Source organism: Bacillus rossius (assembly GCF_032445375.1).
Source record: "Bacillus rossius redtenbacheri isolate Brsri chromosome 4 unlocalized genomic scaffold, Brsri_v3 Brsri_v3_scf4_2, whole genome shotgun sequence".
In the NCBI taxonomy this organism is placed as follows: Eukaryota; Metazoa; Arthropoda; class Insecta; order Phasmatodea; family Bacillidae; genus Bacillus; species Bacillus rossius.
The window spans coordinates 42,974,822-43,001,375 of NW_026962011.1; the positions used below are offsets into that span (position 1 = coordinate 42,974,822).

Sequence of the window (26,554 nt, forward strand, 5' to 3'; positions counted from 1 at the left end):
TTATGTTCAGCAGCTATGTCAAATAATTTCATAGATACCTACACAAAAAACTTTAGTTATGTGGTAAGTGGTTACGGTTTCAAAATAAATAAGCTAAAAGATTGGGAACACGGTAACGACAGTGATTCTTCTTGTACATTATGAATACGCTGATCATTTGAATATGGGTGCAAATAATCTTTAGATATTTCAAAATAAGAGCGGTATGTGACCTTTTTTTGATGAATAAAACTCAGCTTCAGAATGGCCGCTGTCTAATGAACAGTAACACGACCATCAGTAAATACTTGCTCCACACTAATGCTGAAATCATCCCACTTAAAAATCAAGTTATGTGTATTACATGGTTGGGATGGGCTGGGAGCAGTCCAGCTAAGAAATCATGGCATAATTCCCCCATCGTACTTTTAACTTATGGCAGTTTCCCCTCGGTTTCGAGGAGGCCAGGAGGAATTATTCTATTGTGCTAGTTTTCCATTATAATATATACTTTTCCCCTGCCCACAGAAAACAACAGAGTACAATAAACTCACTGAAAAACAATATAAACCAATGGAATGCCTTCAAAACTAGTTTATTATTTGCTTTTATTTAATGTACCTACATTAAAAAACATGTCATATAATGCTGTAAGGCATGATTCGATGGCAGATATACATTTGACAATATAAAGAACACTTTAAGCGAGTAAATTTTCAATTTTCACGATTTATCTTGCTATCTCTACATGCCATGCTGATTTTTTTTTATTTTCTCGTCATTACTAATAGTTAAAGGCTATTTCAATAAATTTAACACCAAAAATCTCTTTCATTTGTTGTTCTGTCACATATAATATCAACATATATTTAATATGAGTTATATAAAAGGTGTTAAATGTTGTGCAAGTGTTGGTAATTTATTAAGACTTGATTGATTTTATAGCTACATCAGGGACATAACTAGATTAGTATTCACCTGGGACTAGATCTCACATTGTCGCCACTCCCCCCCTTTTATTTAAACCAACCAAATCCTTTAACGACAACACCTCATATCGCTACCACATATTAATTCCACTACACTATTATATATGTTTGTGATTTAACTTTGATGGTTAATGAATAGATTTATTTGCAGGCATTTAATGTTTAATACATCGCAAGTTGGATTTAACGCGAGAAATACCAGTTTATAAAAATAAATTTTACGATGTACATGTATTTATATTTCAATACAAATAATTCAGTTTATCTACCCTCCAACAATGTTTGTGTTCTAACACTAAGGATATTCAAGTAAATGTGTATAGTTAAAGTGACTCTGCCAGTTTAGCGACCACCCGTTTTGGCACCCCAGGCACAAGTCCCGTCTACATCCCTCTGGGACGTCCGTGATCTACAGCAGTTACATTTACACTTAGAAATTATCTCTCGGAATTATTTGTGACAGAACAATGAATGCAAGAGAAGCACATTATTAAATTAACAGAAACAGTCCTTAATTTATAGCGATGTTGAGAAAAAAAATATCTGGGTGGGCTGTATCTTGGGCAACAGCAACCAAGGGTTCGTTTCATGCATATCCATCGCACTGAACGTGTATGTTGTGTATGAAATAAATAAAATAATTTAACAAATTTATTTTGCTATATTTTTTGACATGAATTTGATGAATGTCTTACTTGACGATCGGGCGGCCTCGCCAGAAAAATAGCGACACAAAAAAAATTGCGACACACGAAACCGCGACAAACTCGTCCCATCGATCACTGCCACTGGCTCAACTGATTCCGCATATTAAAGTTACTAACTTTATTGTTATTCCATTCAACTAGCACCACTCAGTGCTCACTCACGAGCAACTTAAAAGTTTAAAAACATGCAAATCGGTGTGTTACTTTTGGGGTTACAGCTCTTATTGTGTTCAACTCGATGGCTCCCCGCCTACTGCAAATGTCAACCGGGCGAGTCATACGTAACCACCACGGGAAACGTCTGCTCCACTAAGATATATTTTGCTTCAACGTTGTGGGTTTTCAATGTTTACGAGTTTTAGTCGGTGTTGAATCTTCAGCGACCACTGTCGGAAATTCATGTAAAGAATATTGGCATGAGAGACCACGGTTGAACTCGGAGGCCGAAGGCGTTCAGTCGGCAGCTGCGAGGTCGAGGTACTCGTTGGCGCTGTAGCCAAACAGCTCGAAGTCCAGCCGGTACTTGTCGTGCAGTTTCTCGACCAGGGAGCGGGTCAGCTGGGAGAAGTAGCGCCTGGCGACGTCTCCCCCTCCGGACCTGTGCTCCCAGCGTGGCTGGATGTGGGCCTGCAGGTGCGCCGAGTGTATGAAGTACACCTGGTCGCGCAGCAGGGTCTCCACCTTGGCCACTATGTCATAGTCCACCAGGCACGGCGTGCAGTACAGGTAGTAGGGGATCCAGTGGTCGTCCGAGTGCAGCACCACATCCGTGTCCGTCAGGTACCTTCGCAAACAGAGGACATCATCGGCTTGGGACTTGTATTTACATGTGCAGGAAGCAGACTTAATGGTACTTCAGTACAGAACTGGACTCAGTAATTATACATGCTACTTTTCTTTCAGGAGAGTACACAGAATTTATCTTTGTTGAGTTAGAGGAGGGAAGGGTTATAGAACCACTTTGCCCACCACAATCTATTCGAATGATGCAAATATTTTTGGGGATTTCAAAAGGGGTGAAGGGTTATATTTCCCCTTCGCCCCTTACGTGCGCCCTTGACTCCTCTGTCTCAAGCGGCAATAAGACTTGTGCGTGAATAGTGGTGGTGATAGAGCTCCTGGAGTTGAAAGGGGCATGGTGTTCTCCTGACCTAAGGCATACTCGGAGTGGTTTTTTTTTAAACATAACTAGTATGGTGGCGTTTGTTTTAAGCATACTCGGGGTGGTTTTTTTTACACATAGCAAGTATGAAATCGTTTGTTTTAAGCATACTTTATCTTTTGGGATTTAGATATAGCAGTATGGTGGCATTTTTTAAGCATACTCAGAGTGTTTTCTTGAGAATGTAAGCATATATTCCTTATTTATTTCTCTACTCCTCAACTGGTGTCATGGTCTGGTTGGTAAGGTGTCTGTGTTCTAACCTCGACATTCTTGCATACCCCGGATCAAACCCCAGCCGCCCAGCATTTTCTGTACACAACTCCTGCCTTCGAAGCGACGGTGGCGCTCTCTGGCAACCAAAGGTAGAACTAAGGTGATGGACGTCGACAACAATGGCGAAATCCAGCAGACACTGTTTGGTTGTCAGGGTTACGTAATCAATGTTTACACTTTCCCAGGCCGACAAGTTGGCGTTCTCCAGCAGACGACGACTGCTGGGGGAGCCATCTTTGCTTAATCAATGTTTACATTGTCCCAGAACCAGCCTACTCCCCCTACTAACGTAGTCTAGAATCAACGTGAACGAATAGAACAATAAAATACTTAAACAAGAAACTTTAAAATTAGTAAAAGAATATTCATTCTAATTCAGTCCACGGGGACTCATGTGTGGTCCCAAGAGTGACTTTGTGGCGTTCACATAACCGCGATGAATTTTATTGTGTAGGATTTAGCCATATTTTTAGTGGAGAAACATGGGTTATTTCTTAATAATGTTCGCAGGCTTTCACGGCCATTGTCTGAAGTAGCTTGGCTTCCGGGTTGTAGTCGCGTCCTTGGCGAATAATTGACAGACATTTCGGTCGACATTGCAGTCGCCATCATCAGGGAGCAATTACCTACCGAGGTTCTTACAAGTTGTAAGAATACCTCCGCAGGTAACTGCTCCCTGTTGATGGCGATTGCAATGTCGACCGAAACGTCGGTGAAATTATTCGCCAAGGACGCGGCTACAACCCAAAAGCCAAGGTACTTCATTTTTTTTTTTCTTGATTCAAACGAAGTTTCCTCGTAATATAACACTGTTTCCTGTGGGGGGGGGGGGGGGAATAAAATCACGTGATATTTGCAGAGAGATACCCCCCCTCCCCAAGCGCCTCGCGTAATGGCTGGACGCTCCGCACAGCATGTCGACGCCGCCGAAAGGGAGCGATACCTAACAGTTCTGTTCCTTTAAAAGCTCTGGAATGTATTAAAAAGGATTTGGAATGTTACTCCCACCCTACCCTTTTAGGCGCATATGTAGGAGGGTAACGTGAGGATAATAATTAGGGCCATGCATATTTCGCGAAAAGATTCCAATACCAGTTGAATGTTAAAACACCGTAGCATCGTCTGTGTTTCGTGATTAGGTGAGTTTTTTTTTCTTCGATTTATGTCGATCGTTTCATAACCAATCACAGTAATTCACTGCGGAAGCAAACGCGTCCTGAGTGGTTCGGTCAAATGTGGCCATTACTTCTCTCGCAGACGGCCGCCAATCACAAGTAAGAAACCGCTGGTGTGGGTACACCTTTTTTTTTTGCAGTCTATTAAGCGTTCGGATTTTTTTTCTCGCGAAAATCGCCTGCCCCCAATAATAATTAGAGACCCGGAAAAATTCGCGGGTTCAATGACCTCCAGGATAGACTCCAATATCCTCTACACACTCGGGCAAATGCCAACAGTTCATTGGCTGCTGACTTGTGAGTCGTCTCGACTGGGTGGCCAGTGATTCGACACTTCTATGAGTGGGGGTCTCTAATTGGCCCTCAGTCCTCCAGATTAACAGTGAACCAATGACAGAAGCAGCACTAAGGTGTAATTATTTGAATTTTAGCACAACACGAAATCAACCCGCGAATTTTCCAGGTCCCTGATAATAATCTGCCGACGCCTTCCTCACCTGACGAACTCGAGGAAGGTGGGCTCCACGCCCGCGGCCCGCGGCCCGCCCGCCGGCCACAGGTACTGGTCGGCGCGCAGCAGGTCCCACGTCCTGGTGGCGTTGCCGCCCTTGCGGTACCTGCTGACCACGCGGCGGCCGTACCGGCGGTAGTAGTGCAGGGTACCGTGCTCCCGGCCGGTGCTCGAGTTCTCCAGCTTGTCGCGGTACGCCGCCAGCAGGCGCTCGAAGGGGTGGCGCACCACCAGCAGCTTCAGCGTGCTGTGCAGCGCCTGCCAGCAACGTGCCGCAACGTTCAGCAACGTTCAGCAACACTCTGGTGCTCGTGCATGTGTCGAAGGAGGGGAGCGGGAGAGTAAGAAAAATGAAATACACAAAAAAAAAAAAAAAAATGGTTGTCTGTAAAGTCGGTTTACCGACGATAGTTTAACTTGACAACGTCATGACAAAACATTGATGAAATGATTGCATACTTTTATGAATAAAATTGAATCATTTTTTAAAATGAATTATCACTATTTTGTATGGATACAAAGAAGGAGTGAAATGAAATCTACAATTTAATTGATAAATTTACTTTTATTCGCAATCATTAATTCAAATATGTTTATTACTTTAACGAAGAGATTATTTTCACTATATCTTTTATGCATGTTTGCTATTTTACTTCTTGTGTTATTCTGTTAAGGATAGGACGATGATAGGAAAAGTAGGAAACGAATGGGAGTGTTTCAAGTTTAATGTGCCTCGAAAAAGTCAAATCGATGGTTGTTCCAATCGAGTGGAAGAGAGACAGATGCGGCGCAAGCGTACAATGAGCGTAACGGGACACAGCGTAACGGGACAATGTGCGTAACGGGACACTTCTTCTTGCGTGCAGCCGGCGTTCATCGATTTATTAGACGTTGTCACGTCAAAAAAAAAATAAATAAAGGTGCGTGTACTAACGCACGTGCGTTAAAAAATATAATTACTTATTGGCGTAATAAAAAAAACTAAAATTAGTATCCCATGGAATTAATAAATACGTTCAGTAAAGTTTAAATTCAATAAAATTAAAAAAATAAAAGAAATTGCTCATTTTTTCAATATTAATATAATATTATTAATGACAATCAATAAATACAGTTGAAAATTTTATCACTAATATTCATAATAAATAAAAGTTTTTTTAATTGTAAGGGCCAGTGTTCAATATCAATCACTATGGTATAAGATTTTAAAGGACATATATTTTTTTCTTTTGTGTAGCCTTTGGTTATTGATCGATTATGTAGCTTTACTTTTATCCTGTAAATGATTTTATTGCATGGGGCACGGACATCGTACAATTATCTGTCATCATTTTTCCATAGCGCGCCAAGAGAAGAAAAACTTCAAAAATTATTTTATCGGGGTCAGTTTAAATATGTCTAATGAGCGATCAGAATTTTTTTTCGCGAAAAATACATGCCCTTACTGATAAGGCTCTAGGGTTGTGACCTTTACCACGAATGGAAGCCCCTGTGTCAACTATGGTATAGCTTTCGGTGGTATCGGTAAACCGGGAGTAAATTAAATCAGTTTAATTGACACTGCCTTCGAACTTATTTTAATTGACACCCGGCTTGCAGCCCCTACACCCCCCTTCCCCGCTAAAGGCGTCGGGTGGATTAACTGAGCCCTTCTTAATAATCCCTAAGGTTCAATATATTTCGTGTTATATTGCAGTGAAACACGATTTTTGTAAACTAATTTTAAAAAAAATTTCCTCGTCAGGACCCAGGACAACATGGTTGGACACTATCTAGTTTAAAGTCCTAGGTAGGAATGATTTAAAATGGGAAAATAAAGGGGGGAATTGGGCACCCCTGAAGGACGGATCTAAGGGGCACCTCACGCCTGGGGGCTGGCTCCCAACAAACTATTTTTTTGTAAACAATTAGACTATACTTTTTTTACCTTCACTTTCAATAAACATGTAATAAATTGATATAATTATTTGTAAGTTTCTAGTGAGGTTATTTAACATAAAATTGTTACATAAAATGTACGTGGATGCAGAAGAAATAATGCCTTGTACGTTTATTACTTTTGGGGTACGAGGGGTGGAAAAGGGAGGAGAAGTAAGTAATCACATGAGAAATAAAGACTAGATACGTCCCTGGGCAGCAATCAATAAGCTTGGCTAATTCCATCAAACACATGTATACCTCGGAGACGTAAGATACTGTCACATAAACCACATTTTTTTTTAATTAGAGTAGTTTAAAGAATTTTAAATAATACATCATTAATTTATATTTGCGAAGACGCTCGGCCCAGAAGGAGGTAGGAAGCAGGTAGGAAGCAGGTAGGAAGGAGGTAGGAAGGAGGTAGGAAGGTGGTGAGAAGGAGGTGGTAAGGAGGTAGCAAGGAGGTAGGAGTGAGGTAGGCAGGAGGTAGGAAGGAGGTAGGAGTGAGGTAGGAGGGAAGTAGGAAGGAGGTAGGAAGGAGGTAGGAAGGAGGCAGGAAGGAGGCGGGAAGGTGGTAGGAAGGAGGTAGGCAGGAGGTTGGAATCAGGTAGGAAGGAGGTAGGAAGGAGATGGGAATGAGGTAGGTAGGAGGTGGGAAGTAGGTAGGCAGGTGGTAGGAAGGAGGTAGGAAGGAGTTAGGAAGGAGGTGGGAAGGAGGTGGGAAGAAGGTAGGAGTTGCGCGCGCACCTGCTCAGCGTCGGGGGCCTCGAGCTCGGGGTAGACGTCGCGCGCCAGGTCGCTCAGCTGCCTCGTGCCGGCCCGCAGGTAGGAGTCGGGGAAGCCCGCCAGCCGCAGCAGGTTGTACAGGAAGGTGGTGGAGCCCGCCTTGTAGACGGGGCACCACGACAGCTTGTGTGTCCTGCAATTACACATCACACGTTACATTACCGGCTCGGACGACAGCCGCCACACACTACCCGAACAGTCCCGAAGTTTGCCGAAGTGAAATTAAAAGTTAGGTTAGGTTTGAACGTTGTTATGAATAAAAGTTCTTTACTTTTTTGTTTTACCGGTATTTTAGTTGAGGTTACATTAACTTAAATGAAAATTTGGATAGGTTAGCATCATTTAAAATATTCCATGATTATAAATTATATAAATCATATCAATATGGCGTTTTTTTCCACCAGCGATCGGTAAAACAGTGTAAAGAGCGACCATACCCCTGTTGTTAAAATTAAAAATATTATTTTGTATACCTTCTTGAATTATAATTAGTTTTAATATATATTTTTTATTTAAATTTTTTATATTTTTCTAAGGTAAATTAGTTAAGGTTTTTGACAGTATTATCACATCTATAGTCATTCTGATAAAAACAGTCCAACGATAATAATCAATTTATATTTCACTTATTATGTCACTATCAATATCAAGGTAATCCAAAAAATTATGTGCTATGCTTAATAAATCAGAACATTTTAACCATAAATGATATTAAAAAATAGCATTATATATTATCAGTTTATGACATAAAACATTCCAAATATAATTTACAAAATACAATGTTTCAGAAACATAAAAAAAATCATTAATTGCATTAAAATTTTTTTTCTAAATATTTTGTGTTCTATGGTGTGTATCTGGCCCCGAAGCAGAGCGAAACAAGAACATAACTAATGAGTTAGAAATCGTGCATTGGAAAGAGAGGGTGAAGGCTCACTGGAAATTAGGGATGAGACGCACTATAGTTGTCGCTGCCCTCCTTCTTTCCTCTCGAGCGCGCGTGAATGATAACTTTCCCGCACGTCAGCTGTTCCGCTTGCTCAGACGTGCGAGAGCAATGCGCGCAAAGAGTTTGCAGGTTGTTGAAATGGAGTTAGGATTGGCCTGCTTTTCATTGGTTCGAACAGCCAATCACAAGAGTCAGCTGAGAAGGGTTGCGGAAATGCCTTCCCCCCCCCCCCCCCTCCGGGTCCATCACGAAGAGACACAGAACCCCAATTCATCCAGCCGATCATTCATTAGTGCATTAAAATTCACTATGAAATGTAGTTTTCTACGTTCCACCGCAATCCTGCTCCGCCACGCGATGTGGGGGAAGTGGGAAAACATGACGGACGTCGCCTATAGTAGGTTGATTTTTCTCGGGGTCACTCCTACACACACACGCTCATTAATTCCCTCGATTCCCCATTCTCATCTCGTCTTGACACGCATAGTTGCCTCTACGACCCAGATGTGATCCCCCCACCTTCCTTCCCCCCAGCTGGGCACACGTACGGCTTCAGAGCTTCAGCAGAAACCGCATCGAGATATCCGAGTGGTGTCCGTTTACGAAAATAATTTAAGAATACGCTGTGCGCAGATCTGTAGTTCTATTTCCGCATAAGCTAGGGCCACGCATATTTCGCGAAAAGATTCCGAGACTAGTTATAAGTTAAAAAAAATCTGTAGCACCGTTTGTGTTTCATGATTGGGTGAATTTCTTTCAGGTACATGTCGATTGATAAAACACCAATCAGAGTAATTCAGTGCGAAAGCAAACACGTCGTGAGTGGCTCAGTCAAGAAAGGCAACGACTTCTCTCACAGGCGGCCGGAAAATCGCAAGGAAGAAAGCACTGGTGCGGGTAAACCTTGTTGCAGTCTAATAGGCGTTCAGATTTATTCGCGAAAAATGCCTGCCTCTACGCATAACTTTTTTCAAGCTGTATATTTACGAGAGTGAATAAAGCTAAAAAAAAAGTGTGTTTTGAGATTAAAATTTTAGGTACGGAACACGGCACAGATTGTTGAAAGTAATCAATGGTCTTGCATTAAACCTTTATCTTCATTTCTCCGCCATATGATGTTATGTATACCATTCAAATATCATAGTTGCTTTTCGCACGACGAGAGGACTGCGCGCCATTTCAGTCTCTCGCACTAGAAGAAACACCGAGCGTCGCAGTTATTACGCCTCACTAACTTGTCCTTCATTTGGTTACGTGATCACAGCAACACTAGCGTTGTTATAGGATGCGTTCCGAGAATACGTGTTTTTTGAAGTGAAACTTCTTTGGGCGCGATGGGAGTAAAATTTCAAGGCCGAATTTTGATGCAACGTTTCCTCCGTGAAACAATGTTGTGAATAGTTTCTGACACGAAAAGATAGAGGAACCAGTACTATATATATATATATATATATATATATATATATATATATATATATATATATATGAGCACTATCTTGTGTACGTTGCTGGAATAGTTTTTGATAGTTTTTGTTGTCTTCTTTGTGCGATAATTAGTCAACCAGCAAAAAAAAAAAGAAGAAGAAGAACCGAGAGAGATAGATGAACGAAAGAATAAGACAGAGAGTGTGTGCGCATGCGCTTATTTCAGAAAATAGATTTAGATATCCATTATACAGTCAACTGTGAATGACTTGAATTCTATATATTTGCTACCAGCGCGCTCGCGTTCCTCCTTGTTCAACCAGCAGCGTAGAGATAGCTTTTGAAACAGTTCCTGCATTTAACGCAAAGATAGCGCTACCTGTTATGAATTTCAAATTTCTTTCAGAGATGCGATTTTTGCGTGTTCCAAATGACAGGATTGTTTGAAGAAACAGTAACACGCACAGTTTTCCTTTATGTTGTATTTCAACAGTAAGTAATATTTATTGTTAATAAAAAAGTATTATTGATATCCTGGGTAGTTATTTTGAAGTGAGTAATAATGTTATTAATTCATGTTCTTTTAGAAATTTGTCTTATTTCACTTTTTTGACGTGACAACGTCTGATAAATCGATGAACGGCGGCTGCACGCACGAAAAAATGTCCCGTTACATACATTTTCCCGTTACACTGTGTCCCGTTACGCTCATTGTACGCTTGCGCCGCATCTATCTCTCTTCCACTCGATTTGACTTTTTCGAGGCACATTAAACTTGAAACACTCCCATTTGTTTCCTACTTTTCCTATCATCGTCCTATCCTTAACAGAATAACACATATTGGAAGAAGTTAATTAGCAAACATGTATAAAAGATATAATTAAAATAATCGGTTCGCTAAAGTAATAAACATATTTGAATTAATGAGTAGCAAATAAAAGAAAATTTATCAATTCAATGGTAGATTTCATTTCACTCCTTCTTTGTATCCATACATAATAGTGATAATTCAATAAAAAATATTCAATTTTATTCATAAAAGTATGCAATCATTTCATCAACGTTTTGTAATGACGTTGTCACGTTAAACTATCGTCCGTAAACCGACTTTACAGACAACCAATTTCTCTCTCTCTCTCTCTGTCGTTTTACCCCTCATGATATACTCACGAGTCGAGGCTTGAGTTGCCAGAGAAGTTTCGCCTCTGCCACGTGTGCTGAGTCACACGCCAGGAAGGGCGTCGCGGCGCGGGCCTCACCTGTCGATGTAGAACACGGCGTACTGCGGCGTCGGCGGGTGCTTGAAGGTAGGGGGCTGGGCGGAGTGTCTGTGCAGACCCAGGTTGTGCCGGCGACACGTGTCCCGGATGGTCCTCAGCCTGACGGCGTTGTCCGCCTCGGCCTCCTTCTGCAACACGAGCAGCACGCGGCGTGGTGTCGTGGCCTTCCAGCGTGCACGCTACAGTGGGGTGCTGTCATAACTTAGAAACACACAACTTATAAATACACAACTTAGAAACACACAACTTAGAAACACACAACTTAGAATTTTCTAAGTTATGACAGTTCTAAGTTATGACTTTCTACGTTATGACGTTTCTAAGTTGTGTGGTTTCTGCGTTGCGTGTTTCTAAGTTACGTGTTTCTAAGTTATGGCAGTTCTAAGCTGTGTGTTTATAAGTTGTGATAGTTCTAAGTTATGAGTTTCTACGTTATGACGTTTCTAATTTGTGTGGTTCTACGTTGTGTGTTTCTAAGTTATGATCCTTCTAAGTTGTGTGTTTATAAGTTACGTGGATTTTTCCAAGTTTTCTAAGTTATGACAGTTCTAAGTTGTGACTTTCTAAGTTATGTGGTGTTCCCCGCTACATTCATCCACATTTCTGGCCCTGGCTGCACACGTTGAGTTCCAATATATATATATTAATTACGACTTTCAAATAACACAATTTTTATTTAACGAAAAATAATGTTACGTGTGGTAAAAAAATCTCAAAAACGATAGCCCAATTAATTAAATACAGTTTTATTTAATACTAAAATTGGCACTCTTCATTAAAATAAAACACTTAAAACACTCCTTCATCTCCCCACTGGAGCTCGGCTCGACTGTGGCTCTCCCTACTGCTGGTCTCTTACCTCGCACCTCTGACCCGACACGCCGCCTCGCGCTACTCTCTCGTCCGCGCCGCGACACAGTCCCCGATGCACCAGTCTCCGCACACGTCGCTTGTCGTCTGATTATCGCTCACCCGAGGGTCCACTCGCCCTGTTCACTTCACTGGCTCAGGAAGCTGGCTTCGCTGCTTTTCTACCCCCTCAGACTCTTTTCTGGAATGGTCTCGCACCCCTTTCACAAGTCGCGTGATCAGGGCCGACCCGACGCCCGAAGCTCCCAGAACAGTGGCGTGCTATTCACGCCACTCCACGCGGCGGCCTCCGGAAGCCCGCAGAGCCGTCCAGATGGATGGATCAGGGTCGATGACGGAGCGCCGCGGCAGGAGGAAGCGGGGGAGGGGGGGAGGAGGTTAACGAGGCCGAGATGCTTCTAATCCGCCAAGGTATGCGATGCGTGTGAACGCGCCCCACCCAGGGCTAACGTCTCGACTGACTGGCCTGCCTCGGGCCCAGCCTCTAGTTCGCAATAATTTCGCAAAATGGCGACTCCTGAGCGTAAAGCATTTTGTATTCTGTACAGTGAAACTGTAATTTCACTTCAACGTGCCTTTTTGTTTAAAGTTTAGTTGTCGATGTCCCTGACCGTTGGATCTGTCGTAATGGTCGAGACGACAAGAGCTCTTTTCCGCTGGCCTTCACGTTCACCTGACATAACGACATGCGATTTTTTTTTCTTCCTTTGGGGCTTTATAAAATATATCGTGTCTACGTTCCGCCGCTACCTAATGATTCACCAGAGTTGAGACACATAACTGAAGGGGCTATTTGCTTCCGTTACTCCGGACGTGTTAACCAAAGTGTGGGAAGAATTGGGCTTTAGGTTGGATGTGTGCCGTATAACTAAAGGTGCACATATTGAACATTTGTAAGATCCATGTTAGTTTACCTTCAATCTGATGTATGATTTGTTGTAAATCGTATAAATTAAACTGTTATAATACACAATTGAAACTGGAATTTATTTTATGGACAAACTGTACATCCGAAGGTTAACGAGGATCGATCCCTGGATCATATGTAAAAAAATTGGTTGTCTGTAAAGTTGGTTTACGGACGATAGTTTAACGTGACGTCATAACAAAAAGCATTGAAGAAATGATTGCATACTTTTATGAATACAATTGAATCATTTTTTTTTAATTATCACTATTTTGTATGGATACAAAGAAGGAGTGAAATGAAATCTACAATTTAATTGATAACTTTACTTTTATTTGCACTCATTAATTCAAATATGTTTTTTTACTTTAACGAAGATATTATATTAATTATAACTTTTATACATGTTTGCTATTTAACTTCTTGTGTTATTCTGTTAAGGATAGGACGATGATAGGAAAAAGTAGGAAACGAATGGGAGTGTTTCAAGTTTAATATGCCTCGCAAAAGTCAAATCGATGGTTGTTACAATCGAGTGGAAGAGAGATAGATGCGGCGCAAGGGTACAATGAGCTCAACGGGACACAGCGTAACGGGACAATGTGCGTTAAGGGACACTTTTTTTCGTGCGTGCAGCCGGCGTTCATCGATTTATTAGACGTTGTCACGTCAAGAACTGCTCTTCGCAAAGTGAAGGTGAGCGGGTACCAGGTATCTGCGGACGTCCTCGGGAGGCAGATCCCAGCGGAGCACCGCGCCGCCGCCGCCGGGGGCGGGCCGGTGGCGGGCCGTCAGCAGGCAGCAGGCGGCGAGCACCGCGGCCGCCGCCAGCAACGCCGCCGCCGTCCTACGCCGCCCCCACCGCATGTCGCCGCGCTTCACGCTCTCCGGAACACCATCTGCGGGAGAACACGCCATACAAATATCATCCTCAACTGTTCACTTGTTTACTCGTCTTATTTCTACGCGTGGTGAAGATGAAGGAGCTGACAGGCTTGCCATAAACTTGGCTCGGTCTCACACGCTATCTTGATTTTTTATTTATTATTCTCTTCAATACCAGCTTTTTTTTCTTCTGAAATTTCAGCATGATACTTCCCTCGAATTCGCTGTTCTGTCACAAACATTTTCAAAAAAAAAAGTATTCACCAATGGGTGTAAAAAGGTCGTGCAATTCATGATAATTACGAACACTTGAGCGAATTTTTATACCCATTATACTAAACTTAGAGAACATATGTTGAAAACATTACTGTCAGAACAACGAATGCAAAAGAGGAATCGAGAAAATGAAAAAGGAAAATATATACATCACAAGGGCTTGTAAGACTACATAAGTCTTGAAAATTAGTAGAACTAATAAAATGAAAAAAAAAAAAAAATTAAAACAAAAAATAAAACAAGTGAACCCAAAAAATTTTACCAAATTAAAAAAAAAAAAAACAGCTCACATGAAAGTAACTAAATATGCCATCAACTAACAATCAAAGTACCAGTTTGTCAATGCCAACTCAATGCTGGTCTGATTTCGTACAGGAAAACATGATACTACCTAATATCAAAAAATAAACAGAAAACCAAACCACGTATAAAAACATAAAACCTGTGTAAAACTTCTGTGAATGTATTATAAAATAAAAAATATTTATAACTAGAGACCTGAAAAATTCGCGGGTTCATTTCGTGTTATGCTAAAATTCAAATAATTATACCTTAGTTCTGCTTCTGCCATTGGTCCACTGTTAATCTGGAGGACTGAGGGCCAATTAGAGACCCTCACTCATTGAAGTGTCGGATCACAGGCCACCCAGTCGAGACGACTCACAAGTCAGCAGCCAATGAACAGTTGGCATTTGCCCGAGTGTGTAGAGGATATTGGAGTCTATCCTGGAGGTCAATGAACCCGCGAATTTTTCCGGTCTCTATTTATAATTAATTTGTAAGTTTAAAACGGTTTCAGTTATAATGGTGATTTGAAGCCGTGTAAGGGCAACGAATAGAGATCGGGAAAGTACGTGGGCTGTTTTCGTGATAAGCTAGAGTTATTAAGATTTACGTTTGTAGAATTCTCCTTCCTTTGGGTTAAATTTTACCTGAATGACTCAGCTAGTGAGTACCCTCTCCTCATAGCATATTAAAACCATAAGCGAATCACTAGCTGATGAAACTCACTCGAGTAGCTACGTGCGAGGAATGTGAAGTATATCCTAGAGTTAGTTGGACCTGCGCATTGTTAACAGGTACTAGCAGTACCATAAATGATAAATATAAAAATAAATCATTATTTCGCACTTTATAATGCCTGAGTAGTATCGAAAAGTATTTCCTGGCACGGGCTTTCGCAGGTGGTGCCAACGTATACGCTGGCGTAGTGTCGATCTATGATCATTGCTGAGGTCAGACCCAAGAGTCAGATTGCATCCAAATTCCCAATGAACTTCGTTCAGTGCTCAAAACTCAAATGTGCAACAGACAACGTCGTCGAACGATGATCAAAAACCCGCTTATGATTCTAGATCACGCCTGAACTCTTATGGTGCAACTGACCATAACAAACAGTTGCAACGTTTCGGGAACCTACATCTGTTCTCGTCGTCAGGCAAAAAAAAAAAAAAAAAAAAAAGACTGATACTGGACACTCCGCCAAAGAGCTTTCCTTACGGGCTGGTGTCTTGATGTGAGGGTTGTTGATTTGCTATGGTTTTTCGTGATAAGTTACTGTCTATATTTTATTGTAGAATTCTGTTAAAATTATATGGTGTGTTTATGTGGGTGTATTTAACGAAATAGGTTTAGTGAAAAACCATAAATTCGCCTCGGTAAAGCTACAAATTTAAATCGTTTCCAGTTATTTGTATAGATAAAAAGACACATTTAAACTTATAGCATTACATATGTGTATTCAATGCTTATAGTAACTATTAAGGTAATTTAATAGGTTTAATGCTGGCCAACTTTATTGAAAATTAAGTGTGTGGGCTATTTCTTCACCGTTGTTTGCTTCGGAACGTGTGTAAGAGAAAAATGTATGCAGATAACATATTACAGTATCTTTATCTTATTTCTGGTTTCCGATACTTAAAAAAAAAACACAGTTTGCGAACTATGATTCCATCTTGCTGATGAATAAAGAAACTTCCTGAAAGAGAATATTTATGATGTACTGCTGATTTTCGACTATAAATCTAAATCTTCAACACTCGGGGCAGTACTTTAACGACGTAAGAGAACTATTAACAAGAGGTTTGCCGTGTAATAAGTGCTTATATATTCAACACGCTACAACGCGAATCGAAAGAAAATAGCAGTGGACCGCATTTTAAAAATTTCTTTTTTGTTTTTTTCTCTTTTCACCAAACGTGCACCCGTTGGAAACGTAGGAAGCAATTATTCAGCCAAATCAAAGTAACCCAGTTTTAAGAGAGTGTTGAAGACGTAAGAGGGTAAAAAAAAGGAGTGCGTTATATTAGCATTTTTCCGCATCCGTTAATGTCCGAAGGCGGAAGACGCGAGAACAAAGAAGCAGGGCGAAGAGAAAATGAATAACGAGAAACTACGTCACCAGAAAAACAGTTGACGGAGTGTGCCGACGTATTTTCATTTTATATTTTAAAGCATGCTGAAAATTACATATACAAAGACTTATATAGGTACTAATATACTAAGAAAACTGCTATTGTCCTTTGGGAAACGCGTTTACTTAAAATTTACCATTAATTTAAATATATGGATGTGTGCAATGAAAAGAAAAAAGAAGCCACTCAAAAATTTCTGATGATAAAAAGTGCGCAAGTTGTTCAAATTAAATGAATATTGGGTATAACATCTCTAAATTTATCAAAATAACTTTATAGACGGAAAACTTCTAAGGTGGACTTTGCAGGTATAGTTCCAATGCACCAGGCTTTAGGTCTCTTGAATACACTGACAGTTGGCAACAACATCCACCACGTTTCTTACGTGTGAACGCACAGTGATCTACTTATAGCTTAGAAAGATGCAACGTAGAACTATTCTATGTTAGAGTCATCAGAACTTAAAAACACAAAATTTGAATCATTACCTATACTTAAAGCATCACAACTCGAATAATCTAAAATTGGAGATTTCACAACATTCATGTAAACAAAAAATTAAAACTCCCTTAACTTAGAAACACATGTCGGGTGTGTTTATATAATACGTGTTCAAAAACAAAATTACGACTGCACCCCGAATACAATAGTGGACTAGTCGAAAATGACTATCTTAAACCCACTTACAGACAGCCGGAAAATCCGTCACACTTCCATGTGAAAATACAGACCTATAACTTCCGGTGACGGATAAGGTATATCTGTGTTTGAGGTTAGCACCCCATTTTTACCGTCAGAATTATCATGCGTATTAGGTAGATTTTGAAGAAAGTTTCCTATTGCAGCCTTATCATGATGCAACTCCCGTTAATTATCATAAATGGTTTTTCGTTTCATGGTCCATAGACCTCAAAACCACCATCAAATCCATAGTTTATATGTGTGTGTATCACTTATACGGTCACGATACCTGGCATAATTTTTCACAAATAACTTTCAAACTAATACATAAAATATATTAATGGTAAATTTCGTTCCAGTTTGTTTATGGGTAAACACCTACCAAAGAGTTATACATAAATGGTGAAGGTTTTATGAAAAACATAAAAATGGCTTTAACTATTTAATATGACAACTATAGCATTCGTATAATTTTTTTATATCCGTATAGTAGAGATATACCAAAAACGTTTGTTTAAATTAAATTTTAATACGAACAACCATAACTGCAAGGAATGTATAAACAGGGGTTGGAGGACAAACATATTCATAACTCGTTTAGTAATAACACCATCGAATCCGTTTAAGCTGTAAATGTTATAAATATTACTCATCTAAAACTTTTGTCTGAAACAGTTTTTGATAAAACGAATTATGACTTCAAGAGGTTGGAAAAAAAGGCTGAAAACAAAAAAAAAAACTGTAATTTCCGTACAATGTGTACTATCGAATCCATTATTATTTATTGTGGAACATTTAAATATTATCTAAAACTTTTGTTTGAAAACAATTTTGATAAGACAAACCATTACGACAAGGGATTGAAAAAAAATACAGTAGTTGTACACAAAAACAATAATAAATTTCTTACCATGTACACTATCGAATCTGTTCTTATCTATTTTAAAAGTAAATATTATAGAAAACTTTTGTCTAAAGTAAACCTATTTAAAACCAACCATACCATAACAAGAATTGAATGACAAAAAATCATAAATCTTTTAGTAGGCATACTATCAAATGAGTTATAATTTATTGTAAAATTTCTAAACATTATTTAATACTCTAGGTCGAAAATAATTTTATGAGATGAATTATTACGGCTGGAAGTTGAAAAACAGGGCTTTAAAACAACTTATTTAAAACGTTTACTATTAAATTGTTCTTAACCTATTTTTAAAACTTCTAAATATTATCTTTAACTTTATTCCAAAACAAACTTTAATACGACGACGTAAAAGTGGAAGTCTTTGAAGAAATTAGTTCTAAGTTGTTCATCGCTGAATGCATTGAATTAAAAACATTCGAAATGTTTTCACTGCTTGAAATACGAGTGAATCTTTAAGAAATCATTTGGAAATATGTAGTTCCAGACGTTTCAAAATAAAAATAGGTACTTCGAAATCTATCTACGCCTGTAGGTTTTGTCGGGAAGATTATCATTATTATTTTTTTTAAGTATTTCGACCAGTGACCAAACATAAAGACACGAAAAGGTTTCAGTTCCAAGCTTTATAAAAAAAATTAGTAACTTAAGTTGATTTCCGCAATGTTGTCCAATTAGTGAAAGTATTCCTGCGCAAAGCAGGCTCGTCATTCCTTTTGCTTGTGAGGTCCTTAAGTCACTTTCATCCCAAGGCAAACAACTTCTTGAAAATTGTCACACCTTGACACGCGCTGTGGCCGGTCGATACTGCACGCCTTCAACACGACCTTGAGAAGATTGATTATCGCGCTGGCGAGAACACGCTTTCTTCCAGAAGGTTCGCTCGCGGGAGTTCCAGGATGGCTTACCCCCCCGCCTGTGACAGCCACCGTGACAATAAGACACAGTTAATCACACGAAACAAGGGTTACTTGTTCTTAGAGGATTAGTGCCCAACTGCGAGAGTTTACTTCAGAGACCTGTTTAGTAATATAACTAAACCAAAAAATAACGTTTTTACTTAGGTTTAAATTTTAATAATACATAATATAAATACGCTCACCACTGACTCACTGGCTGACTCTGTAACGCCGTATGAACTATGCTTTTACGCTATTACAGTGTAACATTTCCATTGTTCTTTGCTAACCTGGTGTATATTGAATCGGATTCACAGCAAGGAAGATTACTGAATGACCAGAGACAATTAACACGAAATGTAGTTTTTCAAGAGGTTCTTCATTAGGAACAATTTTTTGTCAGATATTTTTTTTCATCATCTTATATATATATATAATTTAATATGCCCAAAATATTCATTAAAAATGCATTTTTTAATATTGTGCGAATGAAAATTTGGGTATATTAAATTAAATTTTTTGTTATATTAATTATTTTTCAAAGGGTGCCCTAGGCACCTTACAACTAAATAGTTTAAGATATTTAGAATTAGAATCGGTAAATTCAGAATGTTAGTCTATTTGTCGGTATGTTGCGATACCTCGTTAAAACTACTGTGAGGATTTAAAAATCACATTCTTTTTTTAATGCTAGCGTCATATGTTTAACGGTATATTGAATTTCATTCGCCTTCCATTTGAAAACACAATACAGGCATCTTCATTTCATATAATTATGATCACAGTATTCGTGGCTTTTAAATGGTATTACACTTTGTTATATAATTTTAAAATAAAAATATAATCTTCTTACTTAAACACGTCCAAAAGAATTAAAAAATTCATACTTAAACTGAAGATTAAAAACTATAGTATTAATGCAAAATATTTCTTTTTTTAAACACTTTACAACATTTTTAATTTTTGCTCCAATAAGAAAAGTGGAATTTTTATATTAATTTGCCTAAAATTTTGATTTACAGAACAAATTAGAAGGGGGATTAAATTAATTTTTAATATTATTACGAGTCTAAGCTGAGAGTTAAAACATTGTAGCATCTTCTGTGTTTCGTGATTGGGTGAGTTTATTTCAGGCAAATTTCTACTGTTAACACACCAATCACAGTCATTCAGCGCGGAAGCAAACGCAACCTGAATGGCCCGTTCAAACAAGGCAACGAACGACTTCTCTTGCAGAATGGTAACCTATCACACGGAAGAAAACGCTGGTGTGGACCTACTTTATTGCAATTTAACGAGCTTTCGGAATTTTCTTTCTTTCGCAAAATGTAGATGGCCCTACAAATAAGCGATGTCATGAAATTAGTGATAAAAATTGATATTCCGCATTTTTTTAAAATTCAACTATAACTTACTTTAAGCCATAATAAAATATGGCATCTGATTTCCAAATATGTGTTTTATATATATAATTATAAATATATATACATACAAGCCCTTTATTGATCATTATTTCATGAAAATTAATATAAAATTTACCCTTTTCTGATTGGAGCAAAAAAACAATAATTTTGGCAAGTTGTTTGAAATATTTTGAAATATTTTGTATTAATACCATAGTTTTTAACCTTAAGTTTGACGTATGAATTCTTTGATTGTTTTGGACTTGTTTCAGTAAGACAATTATATTTTTATTTTAAATTTATATAACAACGTGTATTACAGTTTAAAAGCCTCTAATACTGTATATACATATATATATATATATAAGTATAAGTATATTTAGAACGCACAGAAGCATTAGACCGTGCGTGCGGGGAGCGGGCGGGCTACGACACGCGGTGTGTTGGCCGGCAGGCACTACGGCGCCTCTGATTGGTCGCGTGGACAGACACGCGGAAGTGCCGCCGCAAAGCCGCTTCCGGTCATCGGCCCTGACGCGTGACGCCCGTCGTGGACGGTCGCACGCGCGGTCGCTTAGCCGCTGTTTGAACAGCCCTCCCTCCGCCACCCCGCCCACCGAGAAACTTCATATAGATTATACCTCGGTGTTCCAGAGACCATCGTATTTGCCGTGAAACAGTTATAAAGGCCCCCCGCCTACCTGGGTACACATACGGTGTGCAAAGCTTCGGGGAAAAAAAAAAAAAAAAAACACCCGCTATTTGAAAAACGCATTTAAGAACGCACTGAGAGCGGATGATAAGTAGAGATCGGAAAAATTCGCGGGTTCAATGACCTCCAGGATAGACTCCAATATCCTCTACACACTCGGGCAAATGCAAACTGTTCATTGGCTGTTGACTTTTGAGTCGTTTCGACTGGGTGGCCTGTGATTCGACACTTCTACGAGTAAGGGTCTCTAATTGGCCCTCATTGAACCAATGGCACAAGCAGCACTAAGGTATAATTATTTGAATTTTAGCGTAACACGAAATGAACCCGCGAATTTTTCAGGTCTCTAATGATAAGTTCTATTTCCAGGTTTTTTTTACACGCTTTATATTAGCTTCACCTGTATGTTTGTTTGTATGTTTGTAACCGACTCATTTGCACTCGATTTTGACCCACTTTAAACGGACAGATTTAATCTAAACTTCGTACACTTATCGAGGACCGGTGACAATATATTAATTTTATATGTTTATCTCATTATCCTGATTAGGATCGACAGGATTAAATAATTCCCTCACCCAGCCTCTGTGTGAGAGCAAGTGAGACAACCGTGCAGTCGGCGCATGCGTACCGTCAACCTACTTTCCAGCTCGAGCACTCGGGGTATTAGTATTATTGCAATATATCCTCGACATTTGGTTTGTTGGCCGAGCGGATTAAGGCGCGGGTCTTCGATAATTACAGTTACTTATAGTTATTATGGAATTAATAGTAGATTAAACAAATAACAGTTTAAAAAAATAAAAAAAACTCGCTTTTATAAATAAACCAAACTAAAAAGTAGAAAATAAATAATAGTTTAAAGAAACTAAAAAACACGCTTTTATAGAAAATCCAACTAAAAAATAGATAGTAAATTTTAATAAATTTGAATTAAAAATAGTGTAAAATAAAAAAATATATTTTATTAACAAAAAGCGTGGGGTGATTTTAAGATATTATCAAAATGATAATCCTTCTACTCATATCTGTCAATAAAATAGTTATAACTATTGACACCATGCACCCCACGCTTTTATACAATAAAATACATTATTTTTAATTTTACACTATTTTTAATTCAAATTTATTAAAATTTATTTTCAACTTTTTAGTTGGATTTTCTATAAAAGCGTGTTTTTTAGTTTTTTAAATTATTATTTATTCGTTTTCAAACTGTATTTTCAGAAGAGTGAAAATGACCAAAACTTGTGTTTTTAGGACACATTTTAGGCATGAAACGATCGATATGGATTCTTGAAAGCACTCAACGGACTCGCAACACACCTATATCTTCATTTCTCCACCATCTAATATCAAATATAATGGTTACCTCTGAGATCTCAACAGTTGGCCTTCGCACGGCGAGAAGACTGTGTGCCGGTTCAGAGTCGATGCTCCAACTTTATATTTTTATTTTTGGTTATATTTTTATTAAAATTAGTAAGTAGCCTTATTAAAATTATTTTTACTATAAATAAAACGTTTTAATGGTCAAAAAATGATACACAGCGCTCGGATAAGTCTCTGTGCCCTGGGAAGCTTAAATTAAAAGCAATGTTTAAATAAAAATTATGAGTTAACGGTCAATAATTTCTGCTTAGAGTTTTTTTATATTGTCCAAATTAAGGTGGTATATGAATTATTTAGCTTTTAGGATTAAATGTTTCTGCTAATAATTTAAAATAAATTCTTATTGTATAATTATCGTTGATCCTTTGTAAAAAAAAGTTTATGGATTCAATTAAAGGGTTTATTGAATGGTTTTGATGACTTTATGAGCAAATGTTCATTTTAATATTAGTATGAATTTATAAATATTATGTTTATCCAAAACGCTTAAAAATCCAGGATTTTGGTAAAACCAAATTTCTATTCTTCTGTAAATAATTTTCTAAACATGAAGAGTTAAACTGTAACCCAAACTATTTATAAGTAGTTCTTAGTTAATATCAATATTAAATTATAAATTGCCCTTTAAGTAAATCATCACAAACCTTTTTTTATATCGATAAAACCTATCTTAAAAACATCAAACATAATTATAATATTAATAAGATTAAAAATCACGAGCAAAAAAAATTAAAGGGCGGAATAATTTAGGAAACTCCCCCCGTTAATGGGAGCATGCCATACCAGCCACACGTTCGGATCTCACCAGCAAGTGACTTGTAGCATTGAATATATATAATGTACGTTATATATAGAAACCAGAAAAATTCGCGGATTCAATTACCTCCAGGATAGACTCTACTACACTCTACACACTCGGGAAAATGCCACCTGTTCATTAGCTGCTGACTTGTGAGTCGTCTCGACTGGGCAGCCTGTGATTCGACACTTCTATGGGCGAGGGTCTTTAATTGGCCCTCATTACTACAGATTAACAGTGAACCAATTGCAGAAGCAGCGCTAAGGTATAATTATTTGAATTGTAGCATATCACGAAATGAATCCGCGAATTTTGCAGGTCTCTAGTTATATATATTCAATGCTTGTAGGTATCACGCGCCGGAAGTGATGTAGCGCCAGTGATATTGACTGATGTTTGTTGTTGACCGTCGGCTCCACCCGCACATGCCAGACACTACTTCCTGAGTTATTCAGTAGAACTGCAACGGACAAGGCTCTTGCTCCTTCCATTCAATACCGGCGTGATTTTACCTCGCACGCCATTCGAGAATACGCAGGTCAGTCCACGGAGAAAATGCATTTCCCCCCCCGTAGTTAGCGTCATGCGTTGGCCTCGGTGTTGAACAAGCGAAAATAATTTATCGGTACATCGTCGGTAAATAACACCATGGCCATTCATGATGAGTAGAGACCTGCAAAATTCGCGGTTTCGATGGCCTTCAGGATGGACTGCACACACCCCTGTACACTCGGGCAAATAACGCAAGTTCATTGGCTGCCGACTTGTAAGTCGTCTCAGCTGGTTTGTCTGTGATTCGATCCTTCTTTGGTTGAGGGTTTATAACTGGTTGAGATTCGTCCAGATGAACAGTAAGCCAATAGCTTAATTATCTAAGAAGTATATGTGTTTGAATTCTAGCCTATCACCGAATGAATCCGCGAATTTTGCCGGTCTCTAATGATGAGATATAGTTGATGAAACCATGTGCAATGTATGGTACTACGTACCATTATGTTCGAAATGTAATTTTCACTTACCGCACTAATTCACACACAAAATCTTTTTATAATAAAAACTTTAAACCTTGAACATAATATTTTCTTCCAATAAAAGAAGTTTAAGAATAATGTGTTAAGGTTTTATAACAATTTCTTATTACCTACTAGCAAAAAACCTCAAAATAAATAAAGTTGAAACAAATCGAAAACTTGCTCTCTGGGGTACAGATATATTATCAAGCTGGGCGTTGTGCTGTCCCCTCACTTCCGTACTTCAGAAGGCAACTGCAAACCGTTGCAGGATCACCCTGCCATGTCAGCACCAGGTGTGTCGCGGCTTCAAAACACCACGACGGCATCTGGGGCTACCGAGCTGAGAAATGAGCTTCACTATTCATCATAAATTATTATTGGTAAAAGCAAGATGATATTGCGAATAGCGATAAAAGATTAATAACACCGGAGTGCAAAAACGGAACACGAAATGCAACGAAGTTTACCTCAATAATCTAATATTGTCAAAAAAAAAATTAAATTCATAAATACTTAGGTAAGAATTTTACTTGTAAAATAAATAAAAATGGCAGGTGTTAAAAATTATTTATTTTTAGTGTATATAATTTCCCCCCAACTAGACGGAAGAAGTAATAAAAGAAATAAATAAAAAAGTATTGGTAAAAAACTTAAGTGTTCTTTAAGTAAATAAAAGCAGTCAAAATATGATATACAATCCTACAGAGAGATATAAGATGAAGTTAAAACCATGCATTGAATCAAATATGTTTTTTTTATTGCCAAAAAATATTATGTAAGTTTAGTAGTACCAATAATGTAGTTTTTTATTTGTTTTTATATATGAAATAAAATTAATATGCCACAAGTTTGAGTAATTTGATATATTTCCTAGCTAATAACCCGGGGCTTTGTTCGGGCAATCTCAGGGGTATTGCTAATATTTTACCATTGTAAGTAATGTATGAGTTTAATTCCAAACGTATTTACTAAAGTATACTGACACATGCGTTTCGCTATCGTCTATATGCACCCTTCTGAGCTGGAGTGTATTCTCACCACAAAAGGATAATGGCAAATTCGAGAATGTTACAGAAGATTCTGAACTCAAGTTTCCGGTTTCTAGAACATTCCGGAACAGGAAATCCTTTTGAAAGTCTAGAACCACCTGGAACATTCTGGAACCCTCAACTCCAGTTTGTGGAAGGCAAGTAACCCCTGGTGGCCAGACGTGACGGACGCACCAAACGATAGTTTTTTTTCAAATTAAAGGCAACGCTATCTAGTGAAGAAATTCAAAACGTAAATGTTATTAGCGCCGTTAGCGAGCTTCACATAGCGGTCAGGTATCGCCAAGAAGGATAGAAAGTTGCCAGACCTTACTATATGACAGTGTGGCGGACATAGAGAAATTACACATACCCACTCTTTGTATCGCACTTGGTTGTGAAAACATGTGGTTTCATTATTATATCTCCGACTCTTTTAATAGTAGCGAGATAAAATATACACCAGTTTTTAAGTCTAATTATAAGCATTGAAAATAAAAAAAAATAATAAAAATTGGTCCAGTAGTTTTTTGCATGATACTCGAACAAACAAACAGACCGACTCACTTCTGTTATAGTTCAATAAAAGTGTACATGCACTATTATGGCAAAATACTTTTATCATTTGCTAACTGCCCGAGCCGGCTTCGCACGGCTATAATGGAAAAAAATTAAGCCACATCTCCCATTTACAGTAATGGTAAATAAAAAAAAATTCAGTGAAAATTTATTACAATTCTGTATAATGTACCGGCGAGAAAATAAATAGCACCGATGGTTTCCCGACTCGTGCACGCAACGTACAACTGATGTACCCGTACTTCGCTACGGCAGTCTACAGGCAGATCACTCTTGCGCCGCTCATTATACATGCCCCTCCTTGTGGGTACGCCACTGCCGCGCGATGCCCGTTGCCATGGAGACGCAGAAAGCATGAACAATGCAAAATCCTGTTCTCATGCAGAGAAAGTACCCACTGTTGCCTGGTTTTAAACACCCATGGGATCTAATTTTCGGAAAATGTCACCCTGCGTAACATAAGGAACATTACTGTGAAGTTTAAAGTCTGTAAAATATATATATACTTGGAAAAAAAGAGCAAATTTGATATTTAAAGTACCCGCAAAATTTCAACGGTGATGAGGACTGCACTAACAATGATATAGTCGTTACCATAGAGACGAATGAAG

The 26,554-nt window shown here is 38.6% G+C and overlaps 1 protein-coding gene across 1 annotated transcript in view; it reads right to left on the reverse strand.

The window, feature by feature from the left end:
- Positions 1-558: 558 nt before the first annotated feature.
- Positions 559-26,554, reverse strand: part of LOC134541840 (carbohydrate sulfotransferase 13-like) — a 37,527-nt gene continuing 11,531 nt past the window's right edge. The window contains exons 3-7 of the mRNA XM_063385536.1: positions 13,646-13,836; positions 11,140-11,288; positions 7,467-7,638; positions 4,786-5,057; positions 559-2,459 (exon numbers count right to left, since the gene is read on the reverse strand). Coding sequence (XP_063241606.1) covers positions 2,129-2,459; positions 4,786-5,057; positions 7,467-7,638; positions 11,140-11,288; positions 13,646-13,836 — 1,115 coding nt within the window. The 3' untranslated portion in view covers positions 559-2,128. The remainder of the gene's footprint in view (positions 2,460-4,785; positions 5,058-7,466; positions 7,639-11,139; positions 11,289-13,645; positions 13,837-26,554) is intronic.